Here is a 17,289-nt window from a genome sequence, read left to right on the forward strand (position 1 = left end):
TTCTGAGGCCATTGCCATGTATTGCCACTTATCTTGGCAAATTAAAATCTGATCCCTCAGAGGCATCTTCCTGAAGCAGGCTAATATTCAGCAGCTCAAGTAGGCAGGAAACCAGTGCCCTCGCCAGATATCGACGCACTCCAACCTGAGAGTACAAATATCTACCCACATCCCTAGCAACAGTAAAAACAGCCCTTGGGTTGTGGTGCTATCAAATGGTTAAGAAGCGAATGATTCCGAAGGCAGATAAAAGGACTCAGCAGGAATAACTTAAAGCAGCCATGTGTGTATTTGAAAGCAATGTTAATGCTTTCTGAGGCTGGGATTTGTCAGTCTTACAATCAGATTGTGTAGGTTTGCAGTGAATACAGTCTATAATAAATTTTTCTCACCAAAGATTTATGTAGCTGGGAAGAAAGCCCAGTAGGCACTTCCCTTAATCACAAAAATCACACTAAAATTCCTCAAGAGCATTATTAACAATTTATGTTGAATAAAAATACGATTTATTTTAATTGAGGAGAATGTACAAGCAATTTAAAACGCTTTCTCTCCATACAGCCACTTTGGAGCATTTTTCCCCATGTTTGCTTGGCTTCAATTTTGAAAGCATCCCTGCCCCTGTTGTACCCAAAGGAAAACAATACTGCACACTACCATACCATCTGGCGACTAATGTCAGCATGGTCAAGAGGAATTTTGCTTTAAAGGCCTATAAAATATCTTCCTAACTTAGAAGTTACCTTCCCCTTTTATTCCCATCAGTTTCCAAGTCACAAACCAACATGTTGGGTCATTCCATCTCCAATTTGCTTTTCTTTCCCAATTTCCTACTTTCACCGAAAGGGAGTGTTCCAGTCTGAGGTGCGGTCAACAGGTCCCAGCCAACGTTTGGAGTCTGTTATTGGTACCAAATGACCAGTCTTCTGGTTTGATTCTACACACTCGATCAGATTATTCTCTTGGACACGGCAGTACAGTGGTGCAGTGGTTAGCGCTGCTGCCTCACGGCGCTGAGGAGCCAGATTCGATCCCAGCCCCGGGTCACTGTCCATGTGGAGCTTGCACGTTCTTCCTGTGTTTGCGTGTGTCTCACCCCCACGACCCAAATGATGTGCAGAGTAGGTGGATCGGCCAGGCTAAATTGCCCCTTAATTGGAAAGCAAAAAGAATTGGGTCCTCTAAATTTATATTAAAATAAGGTTATTCTCTCTGATATCTTGGGCCACGTCTATTGTTGGCTGGAGGGTGAGGAAGATATGCAATATGCGGTCCCCTGCCAATCTCAGTGTGCACCAAGGAGACGAGGGCCGAGTGAGGTCAACCACCCTTCCCTTCAATATCTTCGGGTTTTCATGGCATGCTGAACATTCGCATCAGCAATCAGAGAAAGATTCCAAACTCCACACATGGTGAGACCCTGCTGGTCCAGTAAGTTGTACTTTACAGAGAGATTCTAAGACTTGTACCGTTTGCAGTACCTCTGCTGTGCTGGGTTACTTGTGTCAGGTTAGGAGTTAAAACCTGTTACTGGAACGACAGCCCAGTGGTGCTTCCACTGGTTGGTCAATACCAAGTACTGGATGGTGGTTGAGTAACCTGGTCTAAAAAATGGGAGCGGATAATCCATAAACTGATCAATGATAGATCCGCAGTACAGAACAAGTGACTAAAAGAGGGACTATGGATAGTCTCAAACACCAGATCATGCCTTATAAGACCGTCTTCAATATATGATGACACTATGCAGTTATACTGAGCTTCCAGTGTACTTCCACAGGTGCACGTGAACCAATACAGAAGCTGATGTCGATGAATTGTATCTTTACATTTTGATGTGAACAGCATGATTATCTGAGACACAGTAGTCATACAGTAGTACCAGGCTCGAGAGTTTAATTCTCGTTACCCAGGATGTATGTGAGCTTTTAGTACTGTACTGATCATTGATTGCGCTGATGATCCACCGATCAGAGCTGTTGACATGCCAGTTAATATGTAGCAATCAAGGTAAGGGAAGGTAGAGAAAGTCACCATAGTCCCAGATGACCATAGGCTACTTTCCACTGTGAGGGGAGAGCTGACTGATGGTGATTTAACCTGAGGATCGCCACACCTCAGGCAAGGGACAAGGTTGAGAAGGCAGGGCCTTAATGAATAACCTCAACCGTTACGGGAATTCAGACCTCGCTGCTTGGCTTGCTCTGCATCACGAACCAGCTGTCTAGCCAAGTGAGTTAAACCAATCAAGATATCGCAGTCCCATTTACGCAAACTAGCTTAAGTTAAACATAACTTCTCATGTCCAGATACTTGAGTAAATGTGAGCAAGGTTAGACTCGTTCCAGGTATCCTGACAGCTCTGAGATTAAAGGAGAGTTTTGTAATCACTGCAGAATATAGTGTGAAGAGGCAGTGTTTGACAAGCAGCCTTTGTTCTGTGTTATTAATGAGAAATAGTTCTGCCTGTAATTCACAGAAAGGCAAGGAAAAAGAAAGCACAAGAGGAGTGAGAGGGAAGAGAGAATGCAAGGAGGGAGCAAAGGGGGGGGGGAAGAGAAATGAAAGGGAGGGCAAGTGGGGGAGATATTGGGAAGGGCGTGGAAAGGAGGAGGGAAAGAGGGAGCGAATACAAGTGAAGGACAAGGGAAAGGATCCATGCGGGGTCGAGTGAATGAACTTAGAACTATATAATGGCATAAATGTCTTCAGGACATCCAAACCACCTTCTCACCGATGAAGTACTTTTGAAGTGCACACGCTGTTGTGCATGGGAACATGGCAGCCAGTCTGCTCACAGGAAGTCCCCAGAACAGCAGTAAGAACACCAATTTGTTTTTATTAATGTTGGCCTGAACACTGGGAAGAACGGGCCTGCTCTTCTTTGATTAGACCCATCAGTTCTTTCACTGCCACAGGTGGGACTGCGGCTTCATGTCTCGTCTTAAAGACTGCATCTCCAACAAGGTGCACGGTGTTATAAAAATAGCTTCTGGATAAACCATGTCTCTTCGGTTAGTGCAGAACTGAAAACCTGTCTAGGAATGAAGTTGCTGGATGGTGAGAGAGTGAGCTGGGTATTTAGACTGCCTGCCTAATGATGAATTCATAACAGCAACTGCAGGAAGGAGGAGCAGCATTCTTTGGGACTATCCAGAAGACTATTGCATTTCCCACTAATTATTCTTTCAAAGTGCACACTTCCTTTACATTGTTTGCCATGACAGCTGTCGTCTCAGGCTAAACCTCACTACAAGCCTCTGCCTGTGAAGCCTATTACAGTCCTCTATTGGATAGCAGCTCTCTTACCCCACCCACATCCCATGGAACACCTTGGTTTAATAGACTGAAAAAGTGAGTCTGTTTTATGTACAGTGTCATTAGGCCTTGAATGGTTCAAACAAACCCAGGGAAGGAGCTATTATAAGATTAATGTCAAAAATAACTTCTGCACACAACAGCAACAGCTTTGCATACAAGATTCCAGATGGTTGGGAGAGAATAATAGCATTAACAGTTTAATCAATGAACTCGAGTAAGCCAACGGTGGCACGGCAGTTAGCACTGCTGCCTCACAGCGCCAGGACCTGGGTTCAATTCCAGCCTTGGGTCAGTGTCTGTGTGGAGTTTGCACGTTCTCCCTGTGGCTGCGTTGGTTTCCTCCGGGTGCTCCGGTTTCCACCCACAGTCCAAAGATGTGCAGGTTAGGTGGATTGGCCATGCTACATTGTCCCTTGGTGTTCAAAAACAATGTGCAGGTTAGGTTAAGGGGTTATTGGGATCGGGCGGGTAGTGAGCTTGGGTGGAGTGCTCTTTCAGAGGGTTGGTGCAGACCCAATGGGCCGAAACTCCTCCTGCACTGTAGGGATTCTATGATTCTAAGTTTGAGTGGTTTGTAGACATCATCTCATTCTGAATATTAAATTACAGTCTTTTACTTACTCTCCAGAGTTCGCAGTAAATCATAATATATTAGCAGTGTGATAAGTCAGTGCCAGTGATAATTATCAATAATACTGAGGCTATATATTCATCACAGACTGTGAAGATCGACTGTGGTATCATTACCGTGGTGATTCACAGGAAGATAAAATATAGTATTGATCTGCAGTATGAATACCAACCCTGGACATGTTCCAGGAGATTTCTTTATGAGATCTCCGTCTCTAACTGTCTCGTCCAGGAAAAAATCTTGATTCCATCTTCAACATTTTTCTAACCAATAAATAAAGGGTTCAAACATGAGCAGAGAGAGACCTTTCTTTTAATGACCCCACAATGTTTATCCCTGACTATCTGTAACAGCCTTACTCATTCCCCTCGGTACCACACTCATCGCTACTCTCTCAAGTCTCAGTGGCACAGACTTGCATGTGTGTAGCATCAGAGGACTGATTTGCTGCTTGATTTGGCTGGAAAGCATTAAGGACTATTGGGTTCTTCTCTCTTCCGCCAAACCTGTTCGCTGTTTGTTCTGGCATTCAAAGATAAACTCAGGCTTTCGTCGCCTCACAATGTCCTCTTAAACCCCTCTCCCTAGCCTCCTCTAACTTTATCTCTTGCCAATGGGTGCAAGGAGCTCCTGAACCTCTTTGTCACAAAGATTGAGACCATTGTTTCTGCTGCCTCTCTTCATTTCCAGTCCGTTCACAAACTTGGTGTCACATTTGGTCCCGAGACGAGCTTCCAACCTTATATTTGTGCCCCCACTAAGCCTACTTATTTCCATTTCTGCAACATTGTCCGACTTTATCTCCGTCTCACTTTGCCTGCTGCTGAAACTCTCATTTGTACCTTTTTTATCTCCAGACTCAAGTATGCAATTGCACTCTTGGCAAATTGTACCCTACATAAATTTGAGATTATCCAATACTCTGCTGTCTTTGTCTTAAGTTGCTGAAAATGCCATTCCCCATCGGCCTGACATGCATTGGCTTCCGATCAGAACACCATCTTGATTTTAAAGTTTTCTATCCTTGTTTTCAAATCCCTCCATGGACTTGCCTCTCCTTATCTCTAATCTGCTCTAGCCCCATCTGCACTTCTTTCATTCTGGCCTCTTGCACACCCCCAATTTTAATTGCTCTACCATTGCTTGCTGGGAGTAGGTCGCAGGCTCTGGAATAGAATTCCCAACCCCTCTCCACTATCTACAGTGGTTAGCACTGCTGCCTCACAGCACCAGGGATCCAGGTTGGTGTCCGGCCTTGGGTGACTGTGTGGAGTTTGCATGTTCTTCCCGTGTCTGCTTGGGTATCCTCAGGGCCCTCTAGTTTCCTCCCACAGTCTAGAGATTTGCGGGTTAGGTGGATTGATCAATGTACGGGGATAGGGTGGGGGAGTGGGCCTAGGTAAAGTGCTTTTTAGGAGGGTCAGTGCAGACTAGATGGGCTGAATGGTCTCCTTTTGCACTGAAGGGATTCTATGGTTTATCCACCTCATTTTTCTGCTTTAAGACACTCCTTAAAGCATACCTCTTTGACCAACTCTTGGTCATCTAACCTAATATCTCCTTACTTAGCCCGGTGTCATACTTTGTTTTATAATGCTCCTGTGAAGCACCATCAGATATTTTAGACATTATACAAATGTAAACTGTAGTTCCTTCCAACCTTCCCCCAGCCACTGGGCCAAACATCTCCTAATATTTTCCCTGCTCTTGCTCAGAACTTGCATCTTTCCCTTGTTTCTCTCCTATCATGCTACTTTTGAACTCAGCTTGCCCATGAGACACGACCCTTTGACCTCGCAAACCACCACCATGTTTTTTACTCTTCTCACTCCAAATTCCTTGAATGCGTCATCACCTCCCCAATCTGTACCCAACTGTACCCAAAGTTCTGTTTTGGAGTCCCTCTCATCAGGATTCTGTCCCTGCCAGAGCACTGAAACAGCCTTTATCAAAGTCACAGGTCACATCCTATGTGACTGTGACAAAGGTAAATCCTCCTCCTCGATCTATCAGCTGCCACTGACATTGTTGACCTCGCCATCCTCCTCCAACACCTCGCTACTGTCATCCAGCTGGGTGGGTTTGTTCTTAAGTGGTTTCATTCTTGTCTCTGGGCAGCACAGTCGTGCAGTGGTTAGCACTGCTGCCTCACGGCGCCAAGGACCCGGGTTCGATCCCGGCCCCGAGTCGCTGTCTGTATGGAGTTTGCATATTCTCCCCATGTCTGCATGGGTCTCCCTCCACAACCCAAAAAGATGTGCATAGTGGGTGAATTGGCCATGCTAAATTGCCCCTTAATTGGGGAAAAAAAAGAATTGGGCACTCTAAATTTATAGTTTTTTAAAAATCTTGTCTCTCGAATCAGAGCCAAATAATCATCTGCAGTGGCTTTCTTTGTCCTTCCTGTGCTCTTCCCTCTCCTATCGGTCAAGGATCTACTCATGCCCCTTTTCTGGCTGAGACAGCTGGCTTGTAATGCAGAACAAGACAGCAGCGCGGGTTCTATTCCCGTTCCAGCCTCCCCGAACAGGTGCCGGAATGTGGCGTCTAGGGGATTTTCACAATAACTTCATGGAAGCCTACGTGTGACTATGTGATTATTATTATTATTTTCTTATCTATATGTTGCCCCTCAGCAACACTATCCTGTCATGTGAGAGTGCTTAAACATCCATTTTAATGTACCTTTAAGAAATGCAGTGATGTCAGAGTGTGGGTGAAGCTGGGCTTTGGATCAGCCATTTTGCAGTTTAGTTTTTTAGTTTCAGTTTGAAAAAGAGCTTGTGTGTCTGTGTTTGCAGTGAGCAGGATCTGCTGTGATCTCTGCCATGAAAGATTATCTCTGGATCATTTGGGTGATTTAAACTCATAACAGTAAAGCCTTTAACCTGATGTGTTTCTGTTTAAAGGTGTTAAGTCTCTCTTGGATGTTGAAAAGAATAACTGAAGGATTATTTAGTGTTGTAATATTTTCGGGGTTATCTTTGAAGTAAGGGGGTGTTAAGAGATCCAATGTTTATTTAAAAGGGTTAAGTTGAGTTCATGGACTAAACATTGTTTTGTGTTTAAAAACCATTTGTCCATAATTGCTGTATCACACCTGGAGAACAAGCCGTGTGCTCGGAAAAGCAACAAATACATTAAAGGGGGAGGTTGGTTGAACTCCATGATCCATTTTGGGGGTTCTGAAAACGCCTCGCCCATAACAATCCAAAAATGCACGAGGGTTCCAAATGTACCCTGATGACACCCAGCTCAACCTTACCACCAGCTCTCCTCGACCCCTTCAATGTCTATGCTTTGTCACTCTGCTTGATGACTTCCAGCGCTGATGGACAGAAGTGTCATTGAACTAACTATTGCAATGACTGAAGCCATTGTCTTCGCTCCCTGCTGTTCCATTCAAAAAACATTGTTGAAGGATATTACTGGAGCCAAACTTTACTCAGTCTTACGCTATAAGCATACACCACCACACAAAACCACACCACAGGTTTAGTAATGTCTCTTTATTTGTTCTGCATATGGTGAAGCACAATTAATATACAATTAACATCTGCCACAAGCATCTCTCCCTATCCAACGACTCCATCTCTCTCCCTGGTAACTGTCAGTGACTGAATCAGACTGTACACAACCTTGATGCCCCTGTGACTCCGGAATCAGCTTCTGACCACATAGCCACTGCCTCACTAAGGCCACCTAGTCCTCCTCCACAACATTGCCCAACTCTGTTCCTGTCTGAACTCTTATCTGCTGCTGAAAGCTTCATCTGTGCATTTGTCACCTCTAAACTTGACTATTCCAATGACCACCTGACTGGCTTCTCTTCTTCCACCCTGCGTAAACTTAAGCTCATCCAAAACTTACTGCCTTTTCTTAACTTACATCAAGCCCTCTTCAATTCTCACCCTTGTCTTTGATTACCGTCATAGGCTTCTGGTCTGGCAATGTCTCAACTGTAAAATTTGTATCCTTGTTTTCGAATCCCTTGTTTTCAAATCCCGTGAGGGCCATCTCATCCCTCCAGATCTCCAATCCTCTCAAATTTCTGTGCTCCCCCAATTCAAGCCGCTTGTACATCCCCAGTGTTAATCACTCTGTCATTGGTGGGTGTACTTTCAGCCACCAAAGTAATAAACTCCCTAAAACTCTCCACCTCTTCTGTGTCTCTCCCTTTCTTAAGGCAGTCATTAAAACTTACCTCTTTGACAAAGCTTTTGAGCATTCGTCCCAATTTCTCCTTATACGCGTAGGACATTGTTTATAAATAATTATCCTCCATTTAAGACAGATAAGAAGTCCTTGGGACTCTGTTGCCTGGAGAACGGTGGAGACAGGACCATTGAATATTCAAATTTTAAAGACTGAGATAGGTAACCTTTGACTCCCTTGTTAGTCAAGAATCTATTGGAGGTAGATGGAATGTGAAATTGAGAGCACGATCAAATCAGCCATGATCGTATTGAATGGCAGAGTAGGTTCGAGGGGCTGAACAGCCGGCTCCTGCTCCTCATTCGTATGTTCGTACATTGTTCAGTGTCTAAATCTATTTGGCTAACTTTCTTGTGAAGCACCTTGAGATATTTTACCACATCAAAGGCACTATACAAATGGAATCTGTTGCTGTTAAGGAGATTAATCTTTAACTCTTGGATACTCCTGTGCAATTTTGGAGGGTTGGCTAGCCTAACCTTCACTGTGGGGAAAATCAGTGGAGCCTTTGCACCACGCTATACAGAGCAACACTGTCTGGAGTATGTTACTGGCATTGCCTTTGATCTAGAGTGTGCCTTTACTGGCTATATCTGATTAAATTATGGTCTTCGGAAGAGATTACTTAAACTATTCCTTGTGGTCTATTGATTACTTTGATCTTGCACATTCTGCCGCATGAGTTTGTCTTACTTTAAAAGGTGGACCATAAAGCACTTCAGTAATTTAATTTGTTTATCAACAAACTGGTTTATTTCTTGTGGATCTCTAGGAATTAACCCTTTGTAAGCTGTATCTAATTTTGCAGCAATACTACAATGCCTATTAACATAAGTATCCCTTCCATAAAGATGAATGTCCTAAAATGATACAGTGCACTCAGGATACAGGCTGGAAGATGTTACAGACAGAATAGCATATGACTGGAATTCGTTACATATAGAGCAGTATAGAAGCTTGAGTCATTGTTTACAGTGTAGCGCGCAGAGTAAAACCTGCAGTTATTTCCAGAAAGGTCTGCAATAATATGCACAGGTTTGGGTTTGGGACAGAAATGAAGTTGAACAAGAATAGACAATAAGGCAAATGTGATTGAGTTCAGTGACTGAAACTGGAGTGTACTGTTCCATGTGACTTCAGCTGCACTCAACACTGGTTATGCTTCACTGCATGTTCCAGAGGAGCAGAGCATCGTGCATACATTATATATACATGCGCAACCTTTGCACGTTATAGAGCAATTAAAATTTGCGTTTATATAACACTGTTAACTAAGGCAAACACCCCAAGGTGCTTCACAGGAATGTGATCAAATAAGAAAGGAGACATGAGAAGAGATAACTAAAAGTTTGATTCAAATTGAATGTAAATTCCCCAATCCTGTATCTCCAACAAAAAGCTAAAGTTCAAGGATTCCCTCACCCACATTCCCCTCAAATGTAGCTTCTTGCCAAAAGTATCAAATTACTTAATACATCCTCAACATATGGTTTCCCACTTTGTATATGCATTGTATGTACATAGACAGTTTGTATACTGTATATATACACATACCCTTTCTTACACTATAGATAGACATACATGCTGCATACATTATATACAAATTATAAAACCCTTGTAATTTACTGTATTTCTGTTTAATAAGCATAAAATCATCCATTGTCCATAAACAGACAGCCAATCAGCAGTAACGACATAGGAACATTGTTTATTGCGAAAGGACTGGAGTATAAAAGTAGCAAAGTATTGTTGCAATTGTATTGGCTGTTGGTAAGACATCTGGAGTATTGGGTCCAGATTTGGTCTCCTTATTTGAGGAAGGATGTGGTGGCATTGGAGGCAGTTCGGAGGAGGTTCACCAGATTGATTCCGGGGACGAAAGAGTTGACCTATGAGGAGAGATTTAACAGTTTGGGCTTATACTCGCTGGAGTTTACAAGGATGAGAGGGGATATGATCGAGGTATGTAAAATACTAAAAGGGATTGATAAAGTAAAAGTAGACCAAATATTCCCCCTGGTAAAGCAATCTAGAACGAGTGGTCACAGATATAGGTTGAGAGGTGACAGATTTAGAAATGTGATGAGGAGGAACGACTTCTCGCAGAGGGTGGTGAATTTATAGAACTAGGGCGGTGGGGTCTGAGTCATTAACTGGTTTCAAGAAGGAGATAGATATATTTCTGATTTTTAAAAAGGGTTAAAGGGATATGGGAAAAAGGTAGGGAGGTGACTTTGAGACCAGGAAGAGATCAGCCATGATCTGAATGAATGGCAGAGCAGGCTCAAAGGGCTGAATTGCCCACCTTCTGCTCTTATGTTCTGAGATATTTATGTTCCTATGTCTATAAACAGACAGCCAATCAGCAGTAACAACAGGCCAACGGTAGCCTTGTGGATAGCACAATTGCTTCACAGCTCCAGGGTCCCAGGTTCGATTCCAGCTTGGGTCACTGTCTGTGCGGAGTCTGCACATCCTCCCCGTGTGTGCGTGGGTTTCCTCCGGGTGCTCCGGTTTCCTCCCACAGTCCAAAGATGTGCAGGTTAGGTGGATTGGCCATGATAAATTGCCCTTAGTGTCCAAAATTGCCCTTAGTGTTGGGTGGGGTTGCTGGGTTATGGGGATAGGGTGGCGGTGTTGACCTTGGGTAGGGTGCTCTTTCCAAGAGCCGGTGCAGACTCGATGGGCCGAATGGCCTCCTTCTGCACTGTAAATTCTATGAAACCTATCAACAGGACCAATTCTACACCAGGTGTGGCAAAGTGAAAATCTTACTGCATGGTGCCTGTTGGAGGCAGCAATTGCAGAGGGGGGGGGGGGGATTTAAAATATTAGCTAAAATGATTCTTGAAAATTACTGAATTTGTAGAAATATGAGTAAGTTATAACTGTTTGAATACTGTCCATGGCTGTCTCAAATGTTACAAATAATATACTACAAGTTCAGATATGATCTGATATGAAAGGTACATTCGACAAGATTGAAACAGTATCATAGCTGAGACCAGACGTGACATAGGGAGTTTGAACGCGGAACAAAAGTCATGGGACACTTAATTAATTTGGGATAATTGATGTCTAATTAACCAATCACCTGTTAAGTGACTGACACTTTCCTGAATGAATCAAGGGCGCCTCAGCGAGAATTAGAACCAATGAAACTAAGTAAGGGGCTAAAGCTAGATAAGGATTCCCTTAAGAATGTGATCCAGCTAACTGATTAGAAAAAAATATAGCCGTCGGAGAATAAACATTTCAACAAAGGCCTTTGTTGAAATGACTTTTAATTTTGAAAATCTGAAGTCACTTTTATCTTGAAGTTTTTGCTTCTACTTGTTCAAGGACATTTCGAGAGACACAGAGAAAGCATTTTCCAGTTAATTTTGTGTGAATGTACCAAAATATGTATTTTTAAATAAATTTAGAGTAGCCAATAAATTCTTTCCAATTAAGGGGCAATTTAGCGTGGCCAATCCACCTACCCTGCACACCGTTGGCTTGTGGGGGCGAAGCCCATGCAAATACAGGGAGAATATGCAAACTCCACACGGACAGTGACCCAGAGCCGGGATCGAACCTGGCACCTCGGCGCCGTGAGGCAGCAGTGCTAACTACTGCACCAACTTGCTGCCCCGCAAAATGTGTTTTTAAGAAATAAAATTATCTTGCATTCATTCAACCGGACTAACTTATCTATGAATGAGAGATAAGACGAATCTTACTGTGCCTTAACATCCTTACAAACATTTGGTGACTAATTGTCCTTGTACTAGGTTAGCTGGTGCAATCAAGCAGAATCGTAATGATGTGAAAAACGTTGGGAAACAAAAAGTTCTAAGTATAATTGAAACATGTCAAGTATGGAAAATAACATCACATTCCCATGTCCAGACAGAAAATATCATTAGATCTGATAGGCGGCCATTGAAATTTCTATTATGCACCAAAACTAGTCAAGCTGACAAATAGTACAGACAGATCAATGCCACACTGTGCTGAGTTATCAGACATTCATGGAAGACTCTCTTAGTCCTTGGTGGCTGTTCTGTGGATACTCGTAAGTAAATCTAGAATAGTGTAGCACAGAAAGAAGCCATTCAGGGCATTATACCTGTGCCAGCCCTTTGAAAGAGTTGCCCAATTAGTCCCCGTCCTAGCCAGAATAAAATCAGAGAATGGTTACAGTACAGAGGAGGCCATTCTACTCTTTTCAAGTAGCTCTGCAAATGTTTCCTGTTTAAATATTCATCCAATTCCTTTTGGAAATGTATTGTTGAATCTGCTTACCCCTCCCTTTCACATATTGTATTCTAGATCATACAAACTTACTGCATCAAAAAAAATATTGTAATCTCCCCTGTTTCTTTTGCCAATTATGTTAAAATCTGCATGTCCTCAGTGTCGACCCTCCTGCCAGTGGAAGCCATTTCTTCCCATCGACACTATCGAAACCCTTCATAATTCTGAACACCTCTGCTCAATCCCTTAAACCTGTTGACTGGAAGGAAAGCAATCCCTGTCAAATAATCGAATTTTCTAGCCAGATTTGCAGTGACATAAATTAGGTCTGTAGTTTCCTGTATATGTCGTTGTCACCCATTTTGAATATGGACATCCCATCAACATGTTCTCCCAATGTCAGTCACTGTCGTAATGATTGAAACAAAGCAGGTGCAAAATATCAGAGCTTTGGTTGAGCAATTGCCTGATTTTCCAACATGTTTTAGCCAATGTGGTCATATATAAAATATTTGATCAGGAAAGATATTCTTCTGCAAAAGAGCAGTGTGCGGTTCTCTCTCTCTTGCAACACTATAGGAAGAAGTAGCCTGTTTGGAGACTAATCCTTCATTGTAATTTCTCCTTGTTTTCTTTTCAGCCACTACTGCTGACCGGTTTTACAGAATAGATCGAGCGCAGGTAAGAACAGACTCCCAAGTGACGACTAACATGCTGGCTTCTGTTGAGTTAACAGCTTCCCTGATTGTGACTACCCAAGTATTTTTCTCACCTGCCCCCTGCTGAACTAAACACTGGGAGTTATGCGGAATGACACTGACTCAGTAGAGTACTGGTCCTCAGTAAATTTCCAGGTTTGTCAACTTTTGGCTAATCGTATAGGTCTGTCTGGAATGAAATACCAGGTAGAGAAATCCACACTGTTTCACATGCTGCCTTTTCATCAGAATGCTCCTGGGTTTGAATCTACACGGAGGGTGTTCTCGTTCCTATTTCTCTGCCTATTTTACCTCTATTAACATCGCCTGAGGCTGCCCCTATCTTCCATCTGCCACTGAAACATTTTATCCATGCTTTTGCCATTTTGAAATGTGATGACTTTAGTGCCGTTCTGACTGGCTTCCCAAACCCGACATAAACTTCACTTCATTTGAAATTCTGTTGCCCCCCACCTCCCCCCGCAGTTCCATGCAAAGTTCCACTCACCCATCAGCTCACCATCAATCTTGCTGAGTTCATATGGCCTGGTGACTCAACACCTCAGATTAAAGTCTCTCCATGTTTAAAAAAAACTCTCCACGACCTTGCCTCACTCTATGTCTGTAACCTAGAGAGCTCCAAATTCAAGTTGCTGCTGTTCTCCGATTATCTTTAAAGTATGTTCCTTGGTCAGAGTGCAAAGAGCTTTACTCTGCATTCAACCCATTTCATACCCAACCTGGAGGGAATTCCCTGCTGATTTTGTACAGGGGAAGCTTTACATTGCATCATATCCAAAGTTATAGTTGACCGTGGATTGTTTGGGTTTGTCACTCGGTATCTGACCTTTGCTTATCCCTGAGCTTGGGATTGTTTGGTGTGTGTTTCTGTTTTTAATGCTGTTGAGTTACTATACACTTAGTCTGGTTGAGAATGTGGCAAGCATTTGAACAAAGGTCAAGGCAAAGCAGCCTGCATTCCAATTACCGCCTTTCCTGATGATCTCCGACTTGGGTTGCCAGCTCTGGTTGGGCATGTCCCTGGAGGCTTTCTCACACAACCTTCCATCTCTAAACACCTCATCCAGTCAAACATCCTTCTCTTTTCTCTCTCTCAGTGGGAGATTAATCTTTAATTGCTGGAGACCTCCGGACAACCCTGGGGAGTGTCAACCGACTCCTGATTGACCAGGTCTTAAATTAGACGATGATCACGTGGCACTGCTCAGCACTGGCATCTTGGAGCGCAAATAATACCAGTCACCCATCAAGACCAGCACCTCCTGGCCGGCCATGTTTCTCATAGCAGTTCAACTTGCTGTTGGATTTTCTCAATCTGTAATGAAATTACTGTGAGACAATGATTCTAGTAGATTCACTTACCTTCCAGGTGTTTTGACTCCGGAATCTCTAATAGAGCCAGTAGTTTTAAGATGTGTTTGCCTCACCCAAAATAATGCTTTCTAGTTTTTCTGCACGTTGTTGTCAGTTTACAATGTACTTAAAAGCTGAATAGTTGATGATTAAATAGTGATGTTCCTTTTGTACAAATAATTGTAATCTAATTGCTTGTAGAGCTGATTGTTATTTTTGTGCTTATCCCCAAGTGTCTTTGTGACACAGCGGATTGGCAGGGATGGCTAGAGTAACGTGTGGGTAAATAATCAGTTCAGGTAGCACGTTCTCCTTCAGGGTGGCTCTGGTTAGCTGGTGTTTTTGTTTTCAGGTTTCGATTGCAGAGCTGAACATTCTGAATTCCTGACTCCCTCCAGCAATGTATTTTCAAGAGGGTTGCTCTGCAGGGTCCGGGTGTTGTTAGTCACCCCAGTTTGATTTTGAGAAGCAGTTTTTTTTCCCCACAGCAGAGAAACACCAGCACATGTTCTTTTTCCATTCATTTCTTCCAGTGGCTGAGATGTGCTACCTGAGAAGCAGTTTCAACAATAACTTTCAAGACGGAACTGGCTTTGACAAAATTTGCCAGGCGACAGAAAATTAAGATAATTGGATCGGTCTTTCAAAAGAGCTGGCAATCTGGCTGAAATGATGTCTTCTGCCTTGTATGAAATCTGTGCAGAGCAGCAAGCACTAAAAATGTCCTTGATCCCCTTTTCCACACCAGAGAACATGGCTGTCTGTGCTCCTTAAGTGTTTTTATAGCTCTCAAGGGCAGTACTCTCTCTGGAGACTGCACCTTCAGACAGAGACAACAGCAGCTAGTCTTATTTATCGAGTCAATCCTCAGTGGAGAGTTGGGTCAGCGATACCAAGGTCAATAGGGTATGAGAGAATGTCTTGGAGACAGATGGTAACCGCAGTCTGGAGACCACCTATCATTTATTGTGATGGCTCAATTTTCTGAACGTCTCTCCTTCTGTGAGATCAGTGTAATCTGAAAAGGCAAAATTCCTCTTCCTGGGTTCTGTGATCTAGAACCTGCAACTCTGACCCCCACATCTAATCCACAAACAGAATTCACCCGAGTATATCAATTTCTACTAATTTGCTTGTAGCTGAAAGTATTTCACTGGATCGGAAGAGTTTCAGTGCATGTTAACAATGTTCCGTGAGACCGGAAGATTCTGCCGGTGGGAACGGCTGGAAGATTCCAGTCATTATGTTTTTAAAAAAATGTATTTTATTACAAACATGTATCAAAGTAGGTTACAGCAAATAAACACCCTGGGAAACATGTTTCCCAACAATCAACTATACAGTCTGTCGAGATTTTCCTCTTTTTCACCCCCCCCCCCCCCCCAACCCCCCCCCCCCCCCGCGACGAACAGCTCCTCAAACACGGTCACAAACAACCCCCACCTTTTCTCAAACCCCCCTGCTGAGCCCCTTAACTCTCACTTTATCTTCTCCAACCGCAGGAAGTCATACAGGTCACCCAACCAAGCCGCTACCCCTGGTGGTGATGCCGAACGTCACTCCAGAATTTGCTGTTGTACAATCAGAGAGGCCAAGGTGACAACATCGGCCTTCCTCCTCTCCATAAGCTCCAGCTTCTCTGAAACCCCAAAAATCGCCACCAAACAGTCCAGGTCCACCGCCTCCTCCGCTACCCTGGCGAAGACCGCGAACACTCCCACCCAGAATCTTCCCAATTTTTTGCAACGCCTCGCACTCATCTGCTACCCCTGAAAGAACCCACTCATTCTCGCCCGAGTCATATGCAGCACCTTAAACTGTATCAGGCTCATCCTTGCACAAGAGGAGGTCCTGTTTACCCTTCACAGTGCCTCACTCCATACTCTTCAATTGATCTTCCCTCCCACTCCACTTCCCATTTCTCCTTGATTTTCATCATCCGCTCACCTCCCTGCTCCCCCAGCTACTTGTATATATCCCCAATTCTTCCCTCCCCGTCTACATCCGGAAGCAGCAGTCACTCCAGCGTGGTGTATCCCGGCAACCTAGGGAACCCCCCTCCAGACCTTTCGCGCAAAGTCCTTAACCTGCAGATACCTGAACTCACTCCCCCTCGGCAGCTCTATCCTCTCCCTTAGCTCCTCCAGACCATCCCCTCCCAGTTCAAACCCACGATTCTCACACAGTGGCATTAGCACTGACATCCCTTCCATCCTAAAATGCCTCCTCAGCTGATTCCATATCCTCACTGTGGACTGCACCACTGGGCTCCCTGAATACTTACTCGGAGCCATTGGCAACGCTGCAGTCACCATAACCCTTACACTAGACCCCTCACAAGATCCCTCCCAGTTATTATGCTAATAGAAGTTTTTTTCACTCTGGTTTTTGGAGGCAACAATCTTGGATTTCTCTAACACTTTTAACACAATCACGACAGTGTGGAAGAAGGCCATACTACCCATAGGGTCTGCACTGGTCCTCTCAAAATTCCACTCTCCTGCCTTATCCCCGTAACCTTGTACATTCTTTTACTTCAGAAAGCAACCCAATTCCCTTTTGAATACCTCAATCAAGGTTTTTAAAAAATAATTCTCAAAGTGCTTCACTGGAGTATGATTCAAGCCAAAGCATTGACACTGAACCAAAGCACCTGAATATTAGGACAGGTTTTAACAGAGGTAGGTTCTCAGGAGCATCTTAATGGAGGACAAAGAGGTGGCGATGTTTCGGTGTTTTAATACTGGCAGCCAATTAGGAAAGGAAGAAACCAGAACCAATCTGAGGAATTGTTTTATTCACTGAGTGAAA

The 17,289-nt window shown here is 43.6% G+C and overlaps 1 protein-coding gene across 6 annotated transcripts in view; it reads left to right on the forward strand.

Annotated features, from left to right (window-relative positions):
- The window catches only part of dgkza (diacylglycerol kinase, zeta a), a 663,976-nt gene that overhangs the window by 423,150 nt on the left and 223,537 nt on the right, over positions 1 to 17,289 (forward strand). For all 6 annotated transcript variants that reach the window (XM_072518865.1, XM_072518866.1, XM_072518864.1 and 3 more), the window contains one exon: positions 13,047 to 13,087. In XM_072518865.1, coding sequence (XP_072374966.1) covers positions 13,047 to 13,087 — 41 coding nt within the window. The remainder of the gene's footprint in view (positions 1 to 13,046; positions 13,088 to 17,289) is intronic.

Source organism: Scyliorhinus torazame, chromosome 10 (genome assembly GCF_047496885.1).
Source record: "Scyliorhinus torazame isolate Kashiwa2021f chromosome 10, sScyTor2.1, whole genome shotgun sequence".
NCBI classification, from domain to species: Eukaryota; Metazoa; Chordata; class Chondrichthyes; order Carcharhiniformes; family Scyliorhinidae; genus Scyliorhinus; species Scyliorhinus torazame.